Consider the following 15,965-nt stretch of genomic DNA (forward strand, 5'->3'; position numbering starts at 1 on the left):
ACCAGAGCTTTCTGCTCCTCCTTCTCCTCTTCTGCCTCCTCCTCCTCCTCTTCCTCCTCCCCCTCCCCTCCCCCTCCTCCCCCTCCTTCCTCCTCTTCCTCCTCTTCCCTCTACCCCTCCTCCCTCTCCTCCTCTTCCTCCTCCTCCTCCCCCTTCTCTCCCTACTCCCCTCCTCTCTGCTCTTTCTCCTCTTCCTCCTCCTCCTCCCCCTCCCCCTCCTCCTCCTAGATTCTTCTCATCCTCATCTCCCTCTTTTTTCACCCACTTCCCTTTCCCTCATGTGGCATAGGACAGAATGAGCCTGTCCCTGTTTCCTGTGATTTCTCCGAGGCCTAAGGGGTGTCTAATAGTGCATGCATACCACACACTGACTGGGGTAAGATTCTCTTACACACGTGTCACCATAGTTCTCATAGCTTTCCGCAGAATAGATTATCAGGGTAGAATTGCTGGGCACAGACTGTGCACATTTTTAATTTTGATGGATCAGAAGTGCTGTTCTTTAATATTTAGTGTGACTGATTTGACACTTTAAAATTTAATTATCACAAATTTAATTTTTTTCGTCTTCCCCTTTGACAAATATGCTATCTCAAGCTATTCTTTTTCCCCTTGGTGTTTTTATGGTAATGGGAACATCATCGTATATACTGCAAGGATTCTGGGGAGTTTTGTGGGTTTTTTCTTTTTTGCTTTATTGATTAATTGATATAGCCAATTTTTCCGGAAATCATCTGTGACTCGAGTCTTCATTTTCTACTGACCCCTCTCACTATGAATGAATGGTATACTTAGAGAAGAAATGCCCGCCCTCTTTCCTCACCCTTCTCCTCTCTGTGCAGATGTTTGGCCAAGTGAAGGCATTGAGAAATACACAGTCCTAACTGCTGAATGTTATGTTGGGAATGTGTAATAGTTTCAGCAAAGAGGCCCTGCCTAGACGAGACTAGCACAACACCTCACAGTCACACACGAAGGGAGTTTGGGGGTCGTACGTTCTTTAGGTCTCTGTGCCTGGATTCTAAAGCACAGGTGGTGTCAGAGCTGAGAGTACTTTGGAACTTGCATGGCCTCTGAGCTAATATTGCTTCCCAGCCATCAGCGGTAACTCTAACTTGCAGGTGTTTGATCTGTGCAAGATGTTGGGGCAAGGATGCGGCTAGATCCACACTGACTTGTGCCGACTGCAAAAAAGCCTAGATGGGGAACGTGTAGCTCAGGAGAAGGCAGAAAACCCAGCTGTAATTCAACTCATTTTCTATCTTCCCAAAACTCATTGTATTTATTCATTTGTATGTCTGTCTGTCTATGTATTTAATGTGTGTCTATGTGTCTGTATGTATTTAATGTGTGTCTATGTGTCTGTGTGTCTGTATATATTCATATATATATATACATATATATATGCATGTGTGTGTGCACCTATACATGTGTCTCTGTGCATCTATGTGTCTGTCAGTGTGTCTGTTATGTGTCCATGTGTGTATAAGTGTGCATCTATGTGTGTGTATATCTGTGCATCTGTATGTCTGTCTGTGTATCTCTGTGCCCATACACGTGCTTGTCCATGTAGGCACATGTGGAGGCCAGAGGTTGAAGTTGGGTGTCCTCAGTTACCCCTTCACCTTATTTTTCTGAGTCAGGGTCTCGCACTGTACCCAGAACTCATCATTTCAGATAGAGTTACAAGTGTACACCGATACTCCTGGCTGCTGGCTCCCTCCTTCCTGGAGATCTGATTTCAGGTCCTTAGGCTTAGCAAACACTTTCCCCCCTCCAGACTTTGTTTTGTTGCTGTTATTTGTTTGTTTGTTTGTTTTTAAAACCTCTCTTGTTTCTGCTTTTTTCCTTTTATTGGTTTTTTGAGAATTCCATGCAGTGAGTTTTGGCTGTGTTCACCCCTTCCCCAGCTCTTCCCAGATTCCCTACCCACCCACCTTTACATGGTCCTCCCCCACCCTCATTCATCAGATCCAATCTCCACTACCCATGTGTGGCTTCCTACTGGGACCTGGTCAAGGTACCATGGCAATATTTTTTAAGAAAGCTGCCTCTCCTCCCAACAGCTTGGGTCTTGGAGCTCCTCAGCTACCCTCAGCTAGGGGCGAGACTTCATATTCACACCTCCTCTCTGTGTTTAGATTTGGTTGGGCTTGAGCGTGCACAAGGCTGGTGCACACTGTCATAACCACCATGAGTTCATGTGTCCTGTCTGAAAGCCACTGTCCCCTTGTGTTTACTCACCACCTCTGGTTCCCATAGTCTTCCCGCCCCCTATTCCACAATGATCCCCGAGCCCTGGAAGAAGAGCATGCAGGATAGAGATTCCACTTAGATATAAGCATCCCCTAGTCTCCTATTCTACGTACCCTGGCCTGTTGTAAGTCTCTGTGTTGATTGCCGTCTCCTACAAACAGAAGATTCTCTAATGAGGCTTGCGGGAACATGATCTACGGCTCTAACAGTAAAGGAGTCCATTGCACACTATGTCCACGTGGCTTGGGCCTGTGACCTGTCTCGTCACAGGTCCTTGTGCCAATAGTTGTGGCAGGTACGGTTGATCTCATGGGGCAGGACTTGCGCGCAAACAGAAGGTGTTTGCTTACTCTCAAGGCATTCATGGCACTCTTGCAGCAATGGTCACGATGCAGGTGCAGGTGCCCGGCCTGCCTGTTTCACAGCGAGGTGAGAGGCTTTAAAAAAAAAATCTTTAGATGTATTCTTTGATAGTTTCATAAAATACGTAATGTGTTGTGATCGTGTTCACCCCTGTTCTCCTCCTACCCCCTACCTCTCCTTCTGGTCCCCTTCTTCCCAGGACAGCACTCTCCTACTTCTGTCTCTTTACGCATATGTCACTGAATTTGATTAGGGTTGCTCTCCTGTACCTAGACCTAGGGTTATTGACTAGATCATTACGCTGAGGTACTCTGCAAGAGTGGATAAGGCTGCTCCCAGAATCTGTGGATTATTACACAAAAACTTCCAAAACCAACAAAACAACACAGGCTACTGACACCATTCCTGTTTTCCACCATCACCACCACAACTAGACGGTAAGAGCGAATATCCTTGCTTTGGTTGCTGGACTTAGAGTCGTCACACGGGAACCTGACTAAAACTCCTGTTTTCTAAAGTGATGATGATGATGGTGATGATGGTGGTGGTGGTGATGGTGATGATGGTGATGATGATGATGATGATGATGATGATGATGGTGGTGGTGATGGTGATGATGATGATGATGATGATGGTGATGATGGTGGTGGTGGTGGTGATGGTAATGATGATGGTGGTGGTGGTGATGGTGGTGGTGGTGATGATGATGATGATGGTGGTGATGGTGGTGGTGATGGTGATGATGATGATGGTGGTGGTGATGGTGATGATGATGGTGGTGGTGGTGGTGATGGTGGTGGTGATGATGATGATGGTGATGATGATGGTGGTGGTGGTGGTGATGGTGGTGGTGATGATGATGATGATGATGGTGATGATGATGATGGTGGTGGTGGTGGTGGTGGTGATGGTGATGATGATGATGATGATGATGGTGATGATGATGATGATGATAATGATGATATAGCAGACATTTTGACAGAGATGGTGTTGCAAAGGTTTTCAGGCCTTCTTCCCAGAAGTGGCTCTTGGTTGCCTGTGGTGACGGCAGTCTCTTCTTGGCAGCTGAACAGCAGTTGAGTACATGGGTTACATTCCCGTCTCTCCACAGCACTCCAGGGCAGAATGCTCAGGTCTGTGTGTTACAGCAGCAGTCGTAGTGCAGAACTCTGAATGCAACCAGTTCTCACAGATTTCTGCTCCAACGTCTTTCCCAGGTGACACTAACAGCCCCCTCCAGTTCTGCAACCCATCCTCTCATGCTAACTTCCTCTGTCCCTCCTGACGGGCCATTTGCTAGCTTCCAGTGAGACTGCTTCTTCCCTGTCCAGAGTGCCACACCATGCCCCACTTACGCCACCTACGCCTTCTGTAAAGATTCACCTCATGTCTTCTGAATTCAAAAAGGCTGCTCTGTGCTTCCCTCCCAGACAGCAGAGCCAGGTTCTGAACTGGACCTACAGCATGGGCCGGCCCCGCCCAATTCAGATCATTCAGAATCCAGTTTCCATCCACGTTCCCCCTTCAGGAAGCCTCGTGCACAAAGGCTCGAAGTGGTTAAAGAATATGGAGCCAACAAGATGGCTGCAGAGGGGGGATGGCTCTGGGGGTAAAGACATATTCTGCAGAGCCTGAAGGCCTGAGGTGGATCCTGAAGAGTCACATGTTAGAAGGAGAGAACCAACTCTCACAAGTTTTCCAGTGAACACCACACAATCACCCTCTCTCTGTCTCTCTCTGTCTCTCTCTGTCTGCCTCTCTCTCACACACAGAGAGAGAGAGACAGAGACAGAGACAGACAGAGAGACAGAGACAGACAGAGAGACAGAGACAGAGAGACAATAAATGTTTAAATGTAATTTTAAAAACATTTGAAGAATTGAGTGCAACTGTCCCCTGACAATTCTGCATGTTTCCCTGACCGTGTAGGCTGCTCCATCTCACTACCTGGTGGTAACACCTGGCACACATGCAAAACCAGCGGCCAGGAGACTAGGATGCACCCGCCATCCCTTTCTTGTATTGTGAATTGATCTTTGATTTATAACAGTTCTGCATGCATGTGGGTTGACGTTCATAAATTTCTTCTCCTTCCCGCGACAGCTCCAGGAACAGAGAAGGCTGAAGAGCCGTTCTTCTACTTGCGAAATCAGTAGAAATATTCTAATAAAGTTACCGCTTTTTGGTCTTGGGAGTCTTAGCTTGGTTTACCATGCGTTTAATTATCTATCCAAGGTTGAGGTGCTGGTAACGAGTAGACATCATAAAGGCATCACTTCTTAAGTCTAATTTCAGTTGTGTAAAGTAAACACTGAATGCAAATATGTTGATCAACATTCAAGGAACTCAAATGTTACTTTTTCTAAATAGAAAAAAAAATAAATAAAGAAACTCATAGAACCCACCCATAAGTCAGATTATCTGGGTTGATGAAAACTGGAAAAATATTTCGTTAGCATCGGGGCATAGAAAAGGTGCCCAGCTACTCCCTCTAAACCTGTGGCTTAGCAAATGGTAAGGTGCGGTGAGGGACGGTGAGGTATGGTGAGGTATGTGAGGTGCGGTGAGGTACGGTTTTGTCATAGTGAGAAAGAACCTACGAGGCCGACGTGCTCTAATAAGGGTTGGTCTGAATCTCTCCTCGTACACACAGTAACTGTCTGCATCGCATGTGTTCACGTGTGTGGGGTATACATGTGTGATCATGTGTGGAAGCAGAGCTCAGCACAGGGTGTCTGCTTTGACTGCGCCCCACCTTCTTTTCAGGGTCTTTCACAGAACTCAGAACCAATGGATTCAGCTAGGCTGTCTGCAAGGCCAGGACCAGGTATCCTCCCATCTCCCCAGCACTGGGACTGTGCATATGCAACCGTGTACGCAGTGACTTACTTGGTGTTTGGGCTAAGCTCAGGCAGTTGTGCTGGCAGCACTTCCAAAGGAGTGTTCTCCTTATCCTTTTGAAGTCGCTTGTTTTCTAGAATTTTGCATTTACGACAACTGAGGGGCCAGAGGAATTTGTAAGCCAGAGCTGATCTATTTTAGGATAAAAAGCCAAGGAGGACAAATAAAAGGCAGAGAGGCAGAGAAATCTCACTGGCGTTGGATGGAGCGAGTGGTGCCCCACGAAGATTAACCCTTTTCCAAACTGTAGTTAGCACATAATACTCCTTGATGGGCAGAGCGGCCCCTGAGCCTCACCACATTGGCTTCATTACTGGGAGCAGCTTGAAGAAGCCTCCTCGGGGCTGAGATGGATGGGCTTAGTGAAAATGCTCCACAAAGACCAGAGGGAAAGCTCTGGAAACTGCTGGATCATCAGATCAATAGACTCAAAGGTGACTGAGTTAGGTAGCTTTCTGCCGTTTAAACATTTGCGCAGGGACTATCCCCATGTAGCCTTTTATTGACAGCTACAGATCAATGGTAATTTTTGATCATTTTCAACCTACATAAACCTATTGACCCCTTGGCCACCTTTGGGGCACTTCAAGTCGTCAAAAATAATCAGAGGAGATGGTGTAAAATTGTCAGGCTGCCGAAGACTCCAAGTAGTCTCACGTGTCCCCAGGAGCGGAGTTGAGAGGTTAAAATGTAGTTTGAATTGTCATCAGACCCTCAGCCGGCCAAGCCTCCCATAGACTCCCGTCTTCTTGCTTCATAAACGATACACAGATTCGCATCCCAGCTCCGACAGGTGCGCAGATATATTTTTAAAAAATGAAAGAGGCTGAAAATCACTGGAACTATCAAACGGAGAAACCAGATTAGGGTAAAGATCTCTTCCCACTTAGCTTGTGGGGCTAATCTTCATCTGGTAGATAACAAAAGCTGATCTACCCCTAGAGTAGAACATGTGGGAAGGTTTCCGGCATAGTGAGGATGAGTCGATAACCAAGAAGGACGTGACAAAAGCAGACAGCATGAAGGGCCAACCGAGGCTGGATGTCACTGCAACGACTGAGTGCTTCCCTGACATACAGGAAGCCTCGGTTCCAACCCAACGCCACATAAGACGGACCGTGATGGCCGTGGTGGCCATGCCATCGCTCAAACCTGGGAGGTAGACACAGAATTTACAACCCAGGGTCATTCTCTGACACACGGCAAATCCAAAGCCAGCCCAGGACACGTGAGAATCCGAGCCAAACAAGGAAAACAAAAAGTTGTTTAATAATTAAAATCCCAGGAGAGGATAATGTGGTGGGAGAGAGCAGAGTAGAGAAAACCAGAAAGGGAGGAGAGAAACAATGTCAGGGTGAAAACATCCAGAGAGAGAAAGGAGAGAAGGTAGGAGGAGGAGAGGAGGAAACAGAACCTAGAAAACACAGGAGGGAAAGAGAAAAGTGAAGGTAAGCCTGAGGGGTGGGGGGAGGGGCAGCTCTTCAGAAATAACAAAGTAACAAGAGAACTCTTCCCCTGTAAAATGTAATTATACATATCAAGGTACACGTAGGCCAGACTAGAAAAACACTGTTAAAATCACTCTTCGCAGGACCACACCTTGAAACGTCTGTTGCTGGGTTTGTGCCTGAAACCCACGAAGGCCCCATTTCTGCTTGAGACAGTGGAGGTTTTCAGGCAGGCCCATCTTGAATCCTTTCGCTTTCAAGGATCTGAGCCATAAATGTTTATTAAAAGAATCTATAATGAAATCAGCTCTGTTTTTTTTTTTTTTTTTTTTTTTTTTTTTTTTTTTTTTTTTACTGGTTGCCGGGAGTATGCTGGAAGACAGTACAGTCGGCTGTTAATCACTAGGTACTCACGTTTCGGAAAGTGTTTGATAGTATTGCCATCTAGGGGCTGAACAGAAGTCTCTGCTCTGAGGTAAACCGGAGCAGAGCAGTCGCCACTACTGACAACAAGCAAACGCTTTTGCTTTAGAGCCCACGTGGTTCTCCGGTTTCTTGCAACAAAAACTGTCTCTTGAGTGTGCCCCAGCAGTCTACTTTCTTATCCACGATCCGTTAGAGGTGATTCTGGGTCACTTTGGGGCGTCTGCCTTCATTGGCATCTATTACTGACTCTTCCGAACAAAGAATTATTCTTTTTTGCATTATTAATCTTACCCGTGTTTGCCCTATTTCCAGAGAAAAGAAATCATTTGTCAGAAAAGGATGCTTGTAATCAGGGCTGGAAGCGCTGTCGGATTTAATATTCATTGTGGTCATCCTGGTTCGATGCTATATTTATCTAAAAGACCAATCCAATGTTGTGGAGAAATAAGTTTTTAAATATTCATGATCTAACTTTTAATATTTTAAAAAAGAGAAATTAGTATTTCTGTAAAATTTGTTTCATAGTCTGGCCGCTTAGCAAATGTTTAAATATTAAAAGATTTCGGGAGGTTAGCGTGTAATATCATAATGGGACTTACTGAAACAGGAAAATTGACTTTATGAGCCTCAGATCCATAAAGGAAATTGTATTTTCTCTGTCCAGGTTTCTCACAGAATAGAAGCAATTGCTCAGCTGAAACTTAAAACCAGGAGTGGGAGGAAAGCTCTGAAAATATATCTGCAGTTTTTTAGTTGTCCTTTTTTTTTTTTTTTTTTTTTAGTTTCTAAATGACATTTGGAAGTCCCCAAAGTAAGGACCAGACCTTCCTCATAACTGTGCCTGAGTTCTTAGCCACCACCTGTGAGAAATAACTCTTCTCCCTACCTTTACCCAACCAGTAAAACAAACACTCGATAAACTGTCAATGTCACATTTAAACATCAAACAATGCACATTGGTCACATGTATCATGGCAAATAAATGGCGTCGCTCAGCCAAAACTCAGTCATGATGGTTTATACCCAGGTCATGTTTCACAGAAGTATCCCCTCTCAAAACTTGTGTGTGTGTGTGGGGGTGGGTGGGTGTGTGTGTTTACTCATGCATATGTTGTTACCCCCCTGTTGCAAGCATAATTCCTACCTTAAACAGACATATCTGTCTAGCCCAGATTGGCAAAAACGCCCCAGGGCCTTTCAGAGTGTTAAGATTCTTAGCCCCAGCTAAGTTATGCAAAATATGTTAGATGTCTCTCTGCAAGTAAGAAACAAACAAACAAACAAAAGTAATTCTCCAATCCCTTTCTTCTTCTTGATCGGCAGAGGTGAAATTCTCAAAGCCTAGATACCAATCACTCTGGGCGCTTCTCGTGGTCTTAGTTACGCTGCTGCTAACAGATAGGAATGGCTTCACGTTTACTTTAATACAGACTTCTCCGAGGGGGTTTGTACGTTTTCAGTTCAGTGGTTTGTTGCTGTTTTCTCGAGTTTGTCTTATGGAATCTGTAAGATATAAATGCACACTAGCATAGTAAGGGGGGGGGGGAGGCTGGAAGGCAAAGGGGTCTCCTGTACAGACAAGCAGCACTGGGGACTAGGATTGTCCTTCCCTGGCAGCACTCACAAGGACTTTCCATCACCCTGGTGACAGCCCTCTGTGGTCTCTGGTATGCAACTTGGGGCCAATGGATCTCCATGGAACTAAATGGAGTTCTCATCCTGGGCATCACAATTTGTAGGTTGGTGAACTCTGAAAACCCAAAGGTCCCATGTGATTCAACTTCTCCACCTATCTGAAACCTTCCGAAGGCTGTGACCCTTCATTACCATGCCTCATGTTGCAGTGACCCCCCAACCATAACATTCTTTGCCTTGCTACTGTGTAGCTGTCATTTCACCACTGTTACGAGCTGTAACGTAAACATCTGATATGCAGAATACCTGATTCTCCACCCGTGAAAGGGTCATTCAACCTCCAGGTTGAGAATTTCGCTGCATTCCTTGCTGTATTCAAAACAAGAGCAAGCAAGATAACACCAACCTTCTCCCCAGTGCTAGTCGAACCTTGGCTATAGAGCTATGCTATAGTTGCTGAAACGGTGTGTCCCTGACTTGGCCCTGCAGCTCAGAGAATGACCTTCTATCCTCTTCTTAAGGACACCTAACCTGCCATCTTTCTTACAGGGATCAAGCCGTCAAGCCCATCTCTTTGGCTTGGAACCATTCACGACGTACCACATCGGTGTGGCAGCTGTCAACCGTGCAGGGAAGGTGTCAAGCCCCTGGACCCTAATTAAGACTTTAGAGTCTGCCCCAAGCGGACTGATGAACTTCACAGCAGAGCAGAGAGAAGGCGGCCGGGCTCTGCTGCTGCAGTGGTCAGAGCCAGTAAGGACCAACGGAGTGATCAAGGTAAAGTCCACCTTGCATCATCGTCCACATGAATAGATGAGCCCTGACATACCATCAGGCCACTGTGAGAAAACCAGCTTCACAGCCGGGCTAATTCTCCTTGATGGCTCCTCTAGGCACTTCACCCCAGATCAGTGAAGAACAGCCAGGGAAGGGGCGCCATGGGCCCAGCAGTGTGCCGAGATTGCCCCATCTAATCTACCCATCAGCCTCACTAGGTGGGACCCACTAAACTTCATGAGGCTTGTAAACGTTAAGTAGACGCTTTGGGGCAAAATTGCCAGAGCAGAGGTGGGATTTGAAGTCAAGGAGTCCCAAAAGCTCTGAACTCTAAATGACCCTGGCCTTCCTGCCCCCAGAGCTGTCTTCCTTCAGGAGTTTCCATCAAACTTACCTAATTCACTAAGTAAGACACACCTGGCTGCTACCCCTTGACTTCCACGCATAGCCCTCAGAAAACAATCTATAAAACGTAGCACGTAGAAGTGTCTTCTCACCAACCTGGGGGTGTAAAGGAGACAGAATTTCCGTGAACAGCTCGCATGTGAAGCACTGAACCCTTACCCACGTGAGGTAGACCCACCTCATCTTTTTGACACCCTCCCCAAGGTTGGCAGCAATTCAACCATCAGTCCTCTCCTCTGGCTTTCCCACTCTGGTCCTTCCCTGGGTCAGGGTGGCAGAACTCCTAGCTGCCGCTGCTGTAGCCACTGCCTGCTCCTGTCTTTCTCCCCAGATGGTGGAGATGGCCAAGGTCTACTTCACAGGAAAAAGTTAGGACTTAGCGTCAACTCAGAGTCCTTTAAGACGACAGGCAATAACAGCTCTAGCCCAGGGGTCTCTGGAGCCAGCTCTGACCTCCTGAGCCTGTCCCTTTCTGGGCTGCCTCTGCTTAACTGAAGGCCCCCAAAGAGGCAAGCCACCTTCTACCAGCAGACGTCAGACAAGGCTTCCTCCAGGGCAAGAGACCTAAATCCCCAACCCTAAATCCTGAATCTTGGCTCTCAGGCTCTCCCCAGCAACAGAGCTCCCCCTCTACCCATCAAAGCTCTTCCTGTGTTTATTCTCCCTCCCCAAGACTGCTTCTCTAGAACGTGATTGACAATAGGAATATTGACTTCTCTTCCCTTCATCTGCATTTCACCAAATATTTATTGAGCTTCTACTAAGTGCTGTGCACTTATTCAAGAGGGAACAAGATAGGAAAGTCTCCCGCTGTCAGGGCCCTTACATGGGTATGAATAAATGCAGGGGAAAGTGTTGAGTCAAAGAGGGACAGACGCCCAAACGGTAAGCTGGTAAATAAACAAGCAAGGGAGATTCAGGGAGCCATGCATGCTATAAAGAAAATTAAATAGAGTCATGTAATTATGCCTGCTCAGGCTATTTTAAAATGGATAATCATTTGAATTGAGTTGACATTTGAGCTGAGCCCTGAATGACAAGACAGAGGCAGTCATGTGAAGATATAGGAGCAAAAAAAAAAAAAAAAAAGTTCCAGACAAAATGAACAGCAAATGCAAGGCCCAGAGGCAGGAGTGACCTTGGTGTGCTCAAGAAAATAGAAGCTTGTACGGAAGGAGGAGAAGATGGCACCAGGAGAGACTAGAGGCAGGGTGGGCCCAACCTTCTGGGCTGTGACAGGAGCAGGGAGTTTGTTGAGAGTTGAGTGGAACATCACCAAAGGCTTTAGCAAAGGAACACCTTCCTCACCCCGACTGCACACCCATGACCTGTGAGAGACTAGGGGAGTTTAGAGCCTGTTGGAGAATTCAGGGTAGAATTCAAATTAAATGGCCCAAATCAGAGTGGAAATTGTAGAATGGAGAAAGATGGGGGCGTTGGAAATGTATGTACAGGGGAGAGAGGAGAATTGTAATTACTGGCCAGATATGAAGCATGAAGGAGGAGAGGCAGTGCCTCCTCAGACTGCCTTCTGGGCTCTGACCTTGAGGTGTTAGCTAATTGGGAAGGAAAAGTTGGAAGAGGAACAGGTTTGAGAAGCAAGTAAATAGAGGTCAAAGTCCGGACCTCCACTGGAGGCTGTCACTCCACAGATGGCGGTTCTCGGACAGCCATGCTTAAAACCACAGGGATAGAAGCATCATGAGGAGCATGCAGTTAGCAATGAGGAGGAGATCCTAGAGTCTCGCACTAAGATACAAGGAATTTGGGGATCATAAAGAGGAAGAATAGCCAGAGGAGAATGAAATGAGAAAGGACATTGAGGGAGGGCGGTGAGTAGGCAAGGAGAGAAGAGAAGCAAAGAGAAAAGACTAGATGTTATTGAGATGAGAAGAGACAAGAGAATGGAAAAGTAGACCCAGACCGGGGAAGGGCAAAGTCACTGCAACCTTGACAGGAAGATGCTGTGCTAGAGGATACCCTAATGTGGTAGATTGTGGGAAAGATGGTGATCAAGAAAGATGGAGACTCATTGAAGAAACTTAGGTGGGAAGGACAGCAGAGACATGGGACAGTAGCCAGGAGACTGAGGTATTGAGGCCTTTATAAAAATCAATGAGATGCTAGAGCACACTTAGACGCTAACAGAGATAGTCAGAGAGGGAGAGACCTGGTAATGGAAGAGATGAGGCGTGACATCCCAAGAGTGAAGATCACAGAAAAGGAGGGGAGTGACAGGTGGCTTTTAGACACTTCAGTCCTGGTGAAGATGACCCCAGGTACTCTTCAGCTCACCTTGGGATACACCCAAACAAACCCACCACTAGCTGAAAATATTACTGAACAGAAAATGTGTTCTAAACACACAACCTCCAAGTGCCATGATTGGCCTACTCTAGATATTCCTATACACACTTAAATTAGCCTTCAGCGGACCAAATCCATCTCCCACAAAGACTATTTTATAATAAAGTATTAACCGTGTGATTTGTTCAGTATAAAACTGAAGGTTAAGAAAATGGCCATTCCAATATGTCTCCTTACCAGACTGTAGGTCAGAGGCCATCTGGAGTATCAGACTCAGGACTGACAGGAGTGGAAGGGTAACCAACAGTAGGCAATGTGAGAGCCAGCGAGCCTTCCTAACTTTATCAGTATCTCAATGAAGTAGGCTTGATGTCAACAAGCAACTGTGAGGGAGAGAACGGTGCACTGGCAGTGAGTGGGGAGAGGGCGAGATATAAAATAATTACCTTGGACAATAAGAGAGCAAATGCAAAGAGGAAACAGGGTTAGCTTCTGATAATTAGCTAATAGAGATTTATGAACCAGCCAGACACTGTTTGTCAGTTCCGTGTAATTACAAAGGACTGCTGCAGAGGTTAAGTCTCTGCAAGTGATGAGCACAGATGGGCTCGCCCAGACCAAAAGCAATACCACCAAATGAGAGATCGATTCTTCTGTGACTTCAAAGCCATCTCCCTCTCCCACGTTGTTATTAAAACCATGTAAATGGGTGTCCATACTATATATATTGTATATATTGTATACATGTATATATTTGTATAACATAATGTGAGCCTACACACACACACACACACACACAGATCCACCCTCAGATCCTGTAACAAGGATGGTTAGCAGTATAACCCCATTCCACAGAAAGTTTGGAAGAAGGCGGGTTGCTCATATAAACCCCACACACCCAAGTCAAGATGAGATCAGGAGCATGGCGTATCCATAAACAGGAGATCTGAAGGTTCTTCTTCCCATTCAAACCTCATGGGGGCCAAGCGAGCCTCAGTATTTCACAGCCTGAGGTCTGGGTCAATGCTTAGATGTTCTCCAACCTTTTAGATCCTACCCCAGTTTTCTGTGGACCTTACATTAACTGTGACAGATCCTGTGTCTAAAGTCAGCATGCGAATGCTAATGGGTTCAGGCAGGCATGTGAATGTTTCAGAGGGACTAAACAGCTGCAAGGACCTCACAGCACTGACATCCTCCTCTTCCCTTTGTCCTGCAGGCATACAACGTCTTCAGCGATGGGCTCCCAGAGTACTCAGGCCTGGGTCGACAGTTTCTCTTCCGGCGCTTGGCCCCCTTCACTCTCTACATCTTGACCCTGGAGGCCTGCACAGCAGCGGGCTGTGCTCACTCGGTGCCCCAGACTCTCTGGACAGAGGAAGCTCCTCCAGATTCTCAAATGGCTCCTACCATCCAGTCTGTGGAGCCCACCAGTGTAAGGCTGCACTGGTCTCAGCCCGCTAACCCCAATGGGAAGATAATTCGTTATGAAGTGATCCGCAGACGCTTGCAGGGAGAGGACTGGGGGAACAGGACAGTGCAGGCAGACGAGAACACTGTCTTCACGGAATACAACACAGAAGGGAATGGGTGGGTATGTACTGACACAGGCCTGCAGCCATGGGGGCTATACTCGTACAGAATCTGCACTTGGAATTCCGCAGGGCACACCTGTAGCTCTTGGAGTGTGGTAAGAACATCGCAAGCACCCCCAGACGGCCTCTCTCCACCAGAGGTATCCTACGTGTCTACGAGTCCCCTCCAACTGTTGATTTCCTGGTTTGCACCCCGACACACTAATGGTGTCATCCAGTCCTACAGACTTCAAAGGAATGGAGTGTTCGCTGCTGCCAGTTTCAACTCCAGCACCTTCAGCTACACGGATGGCCAGCTGCTTCCCTTTACAACTTACAGTTACGCTGTCCTTGCCTGCACGGGTGGTGGGTGCTGTACCAGTGAGCCCACCAACATCACTACTCCTGAGGCATCTCCAGCAGGAGTCAGCCCTCCGGTTCTTTGGGCCATCGGTGCCCACCAGATAAATGTGTCTTGGTCCCCACCATCAGTCCCAAATGGAAAGATTGCTAAATATTTGCTTCACTGTGATGGCGAGGAGCACTTGGCTGGGCAGGACCTGTCCTTGCTGCTCTCCAACCTGCGGCCTTTCACCCAGTACAATGTCTCCCTGGTAGCCTGCACAAAGGGAGGGTGCACTGCTAGTAGGGTCGCATCTGCCTGGACAATGGAGGCCCCACCAGAGGACATGGACCCGCCCACACTGCACGTCATGGGCCCAGAATCAATAGAAATTACATGGGCACCTCCAAGAAACCCACATGGCCAGATCAGAAGTTATGAGCTTCGGAGAGATGGAGCCATTGTGTATATAGGCCTGGAAACTCGCTACCATGATTTTATCCTTACTCCAGGTGTCCAATATGGCTACACAGTGACTGCCACCAACAGCCGGGGCAGTGTCTTGAGCCCACTTGTCAAGGGTCAAACCAGCCCCTCAGCTCCCTCAGGTTTACAGCCCCCAAAGCTCCGTGCAGGGGAAGCTCTTGAGCTCTTAGTGAATTGGAACCCTCCAGTGAGGACAAACGGCAAGATCACCAACTACACGCTCTTCATCCGCGAGCTGTTGGAAGGAGAAATCAGAACTATGTGTATTAACACAACACACAGTTCTTTTGGCACACGGTCACTCGCAGTAAAGCACCTGAAGCCGTTTCACAGGTAAGCAGCCAAGCTGGGGTTTCTGGAAGCAAGTCATTGTTCTGTGATACTGTGGCCAATGAGGCTCCCAAGGCAAGATGCATGAGGCCAGTTCCCGCCCTCCTCGTTTAACTGCAGCTCGTTTTCTCAGCCTCTGAAGAGTAGAACTCTTACAGGTGATGTTTCGATTTGAGTTTCCCAGAAATGTTGTCAGTTTGTCACCTAGAGTAGGTCCCCAAGCGCTGGGGCCAATCCCCTACCTGAGTTGCAGACCATGAGCAGTTATTAAGCTGAAAGGCGGGCTGGAGAGATGGCCCAGTGGGTTAAGAACTTGGCACCTGAGTTAGATCCTAAGCACACACAGAAACAGGTCTGTTCCTATCACAGCTGGTAGGCACATGAGGGGTAAAGTCAAGACCACCAGGTTACCAGTCAGCTACAAACTGGTTGAGTCAATGACCTGCAGATTCAGAGAGAGACCCTGTTCTCCAAAAATAATGTGAGAGTGACTAACAACCTCAGGCAACTCTCTAGCTTCCAAACACATATGCATACATGTACACCACACACATACATGTACACTCACACTCATGCATATTCACATATACACATACATGTACACACCACACACACACACTCATGCATATTCATACACACATGCATACATATACACACATACACACATATTCATATACACATATATACAATCACTTACCCACACACTCATACACA

General features: G+C 47.0%; 1 protein-coding gene across 1 annotated transcript in view; it reads left to right on the plus strand.

The window, feature by feature from the left end:
* The window catches only part of Ush2a (usherin), a 666,484-nt gene that overhangs the window by 607,525 nt on the left and 42,994 nt on the right, over window positions 1-15,965 (plus strand). The window contains exons 61-62 of the mRNA NM_001302219.1: window positions 9,579-9,806; window positions 13,738-15,254. Coding sequence (NP_001289148.1) covers window positions 9,579-9,806; window positions 13,738-15,254 — 1,745 coding nt within the window. The remainder of the gene's footprint in view (window positions 1-9,578; window positions 9,807-13,737; window positions 15,255-15,965) is intronic.

Source organism: Rattus norvegicus, chromosome 13 (genome assembly GCF_021556685.1).
Source record: "Rattus norvegicus strain SHRSP/BbbUtx chromosome 13, alternate assembly SHRSP_T2T, whole genome shotgun sequence".
Taxonomy (NCBI): domain Eukaryota; kingdom Metazoa; phylum Chordata; class Mammalia; order Rodentia; family Muridae; genus Rattus; species Rattus norvegicus.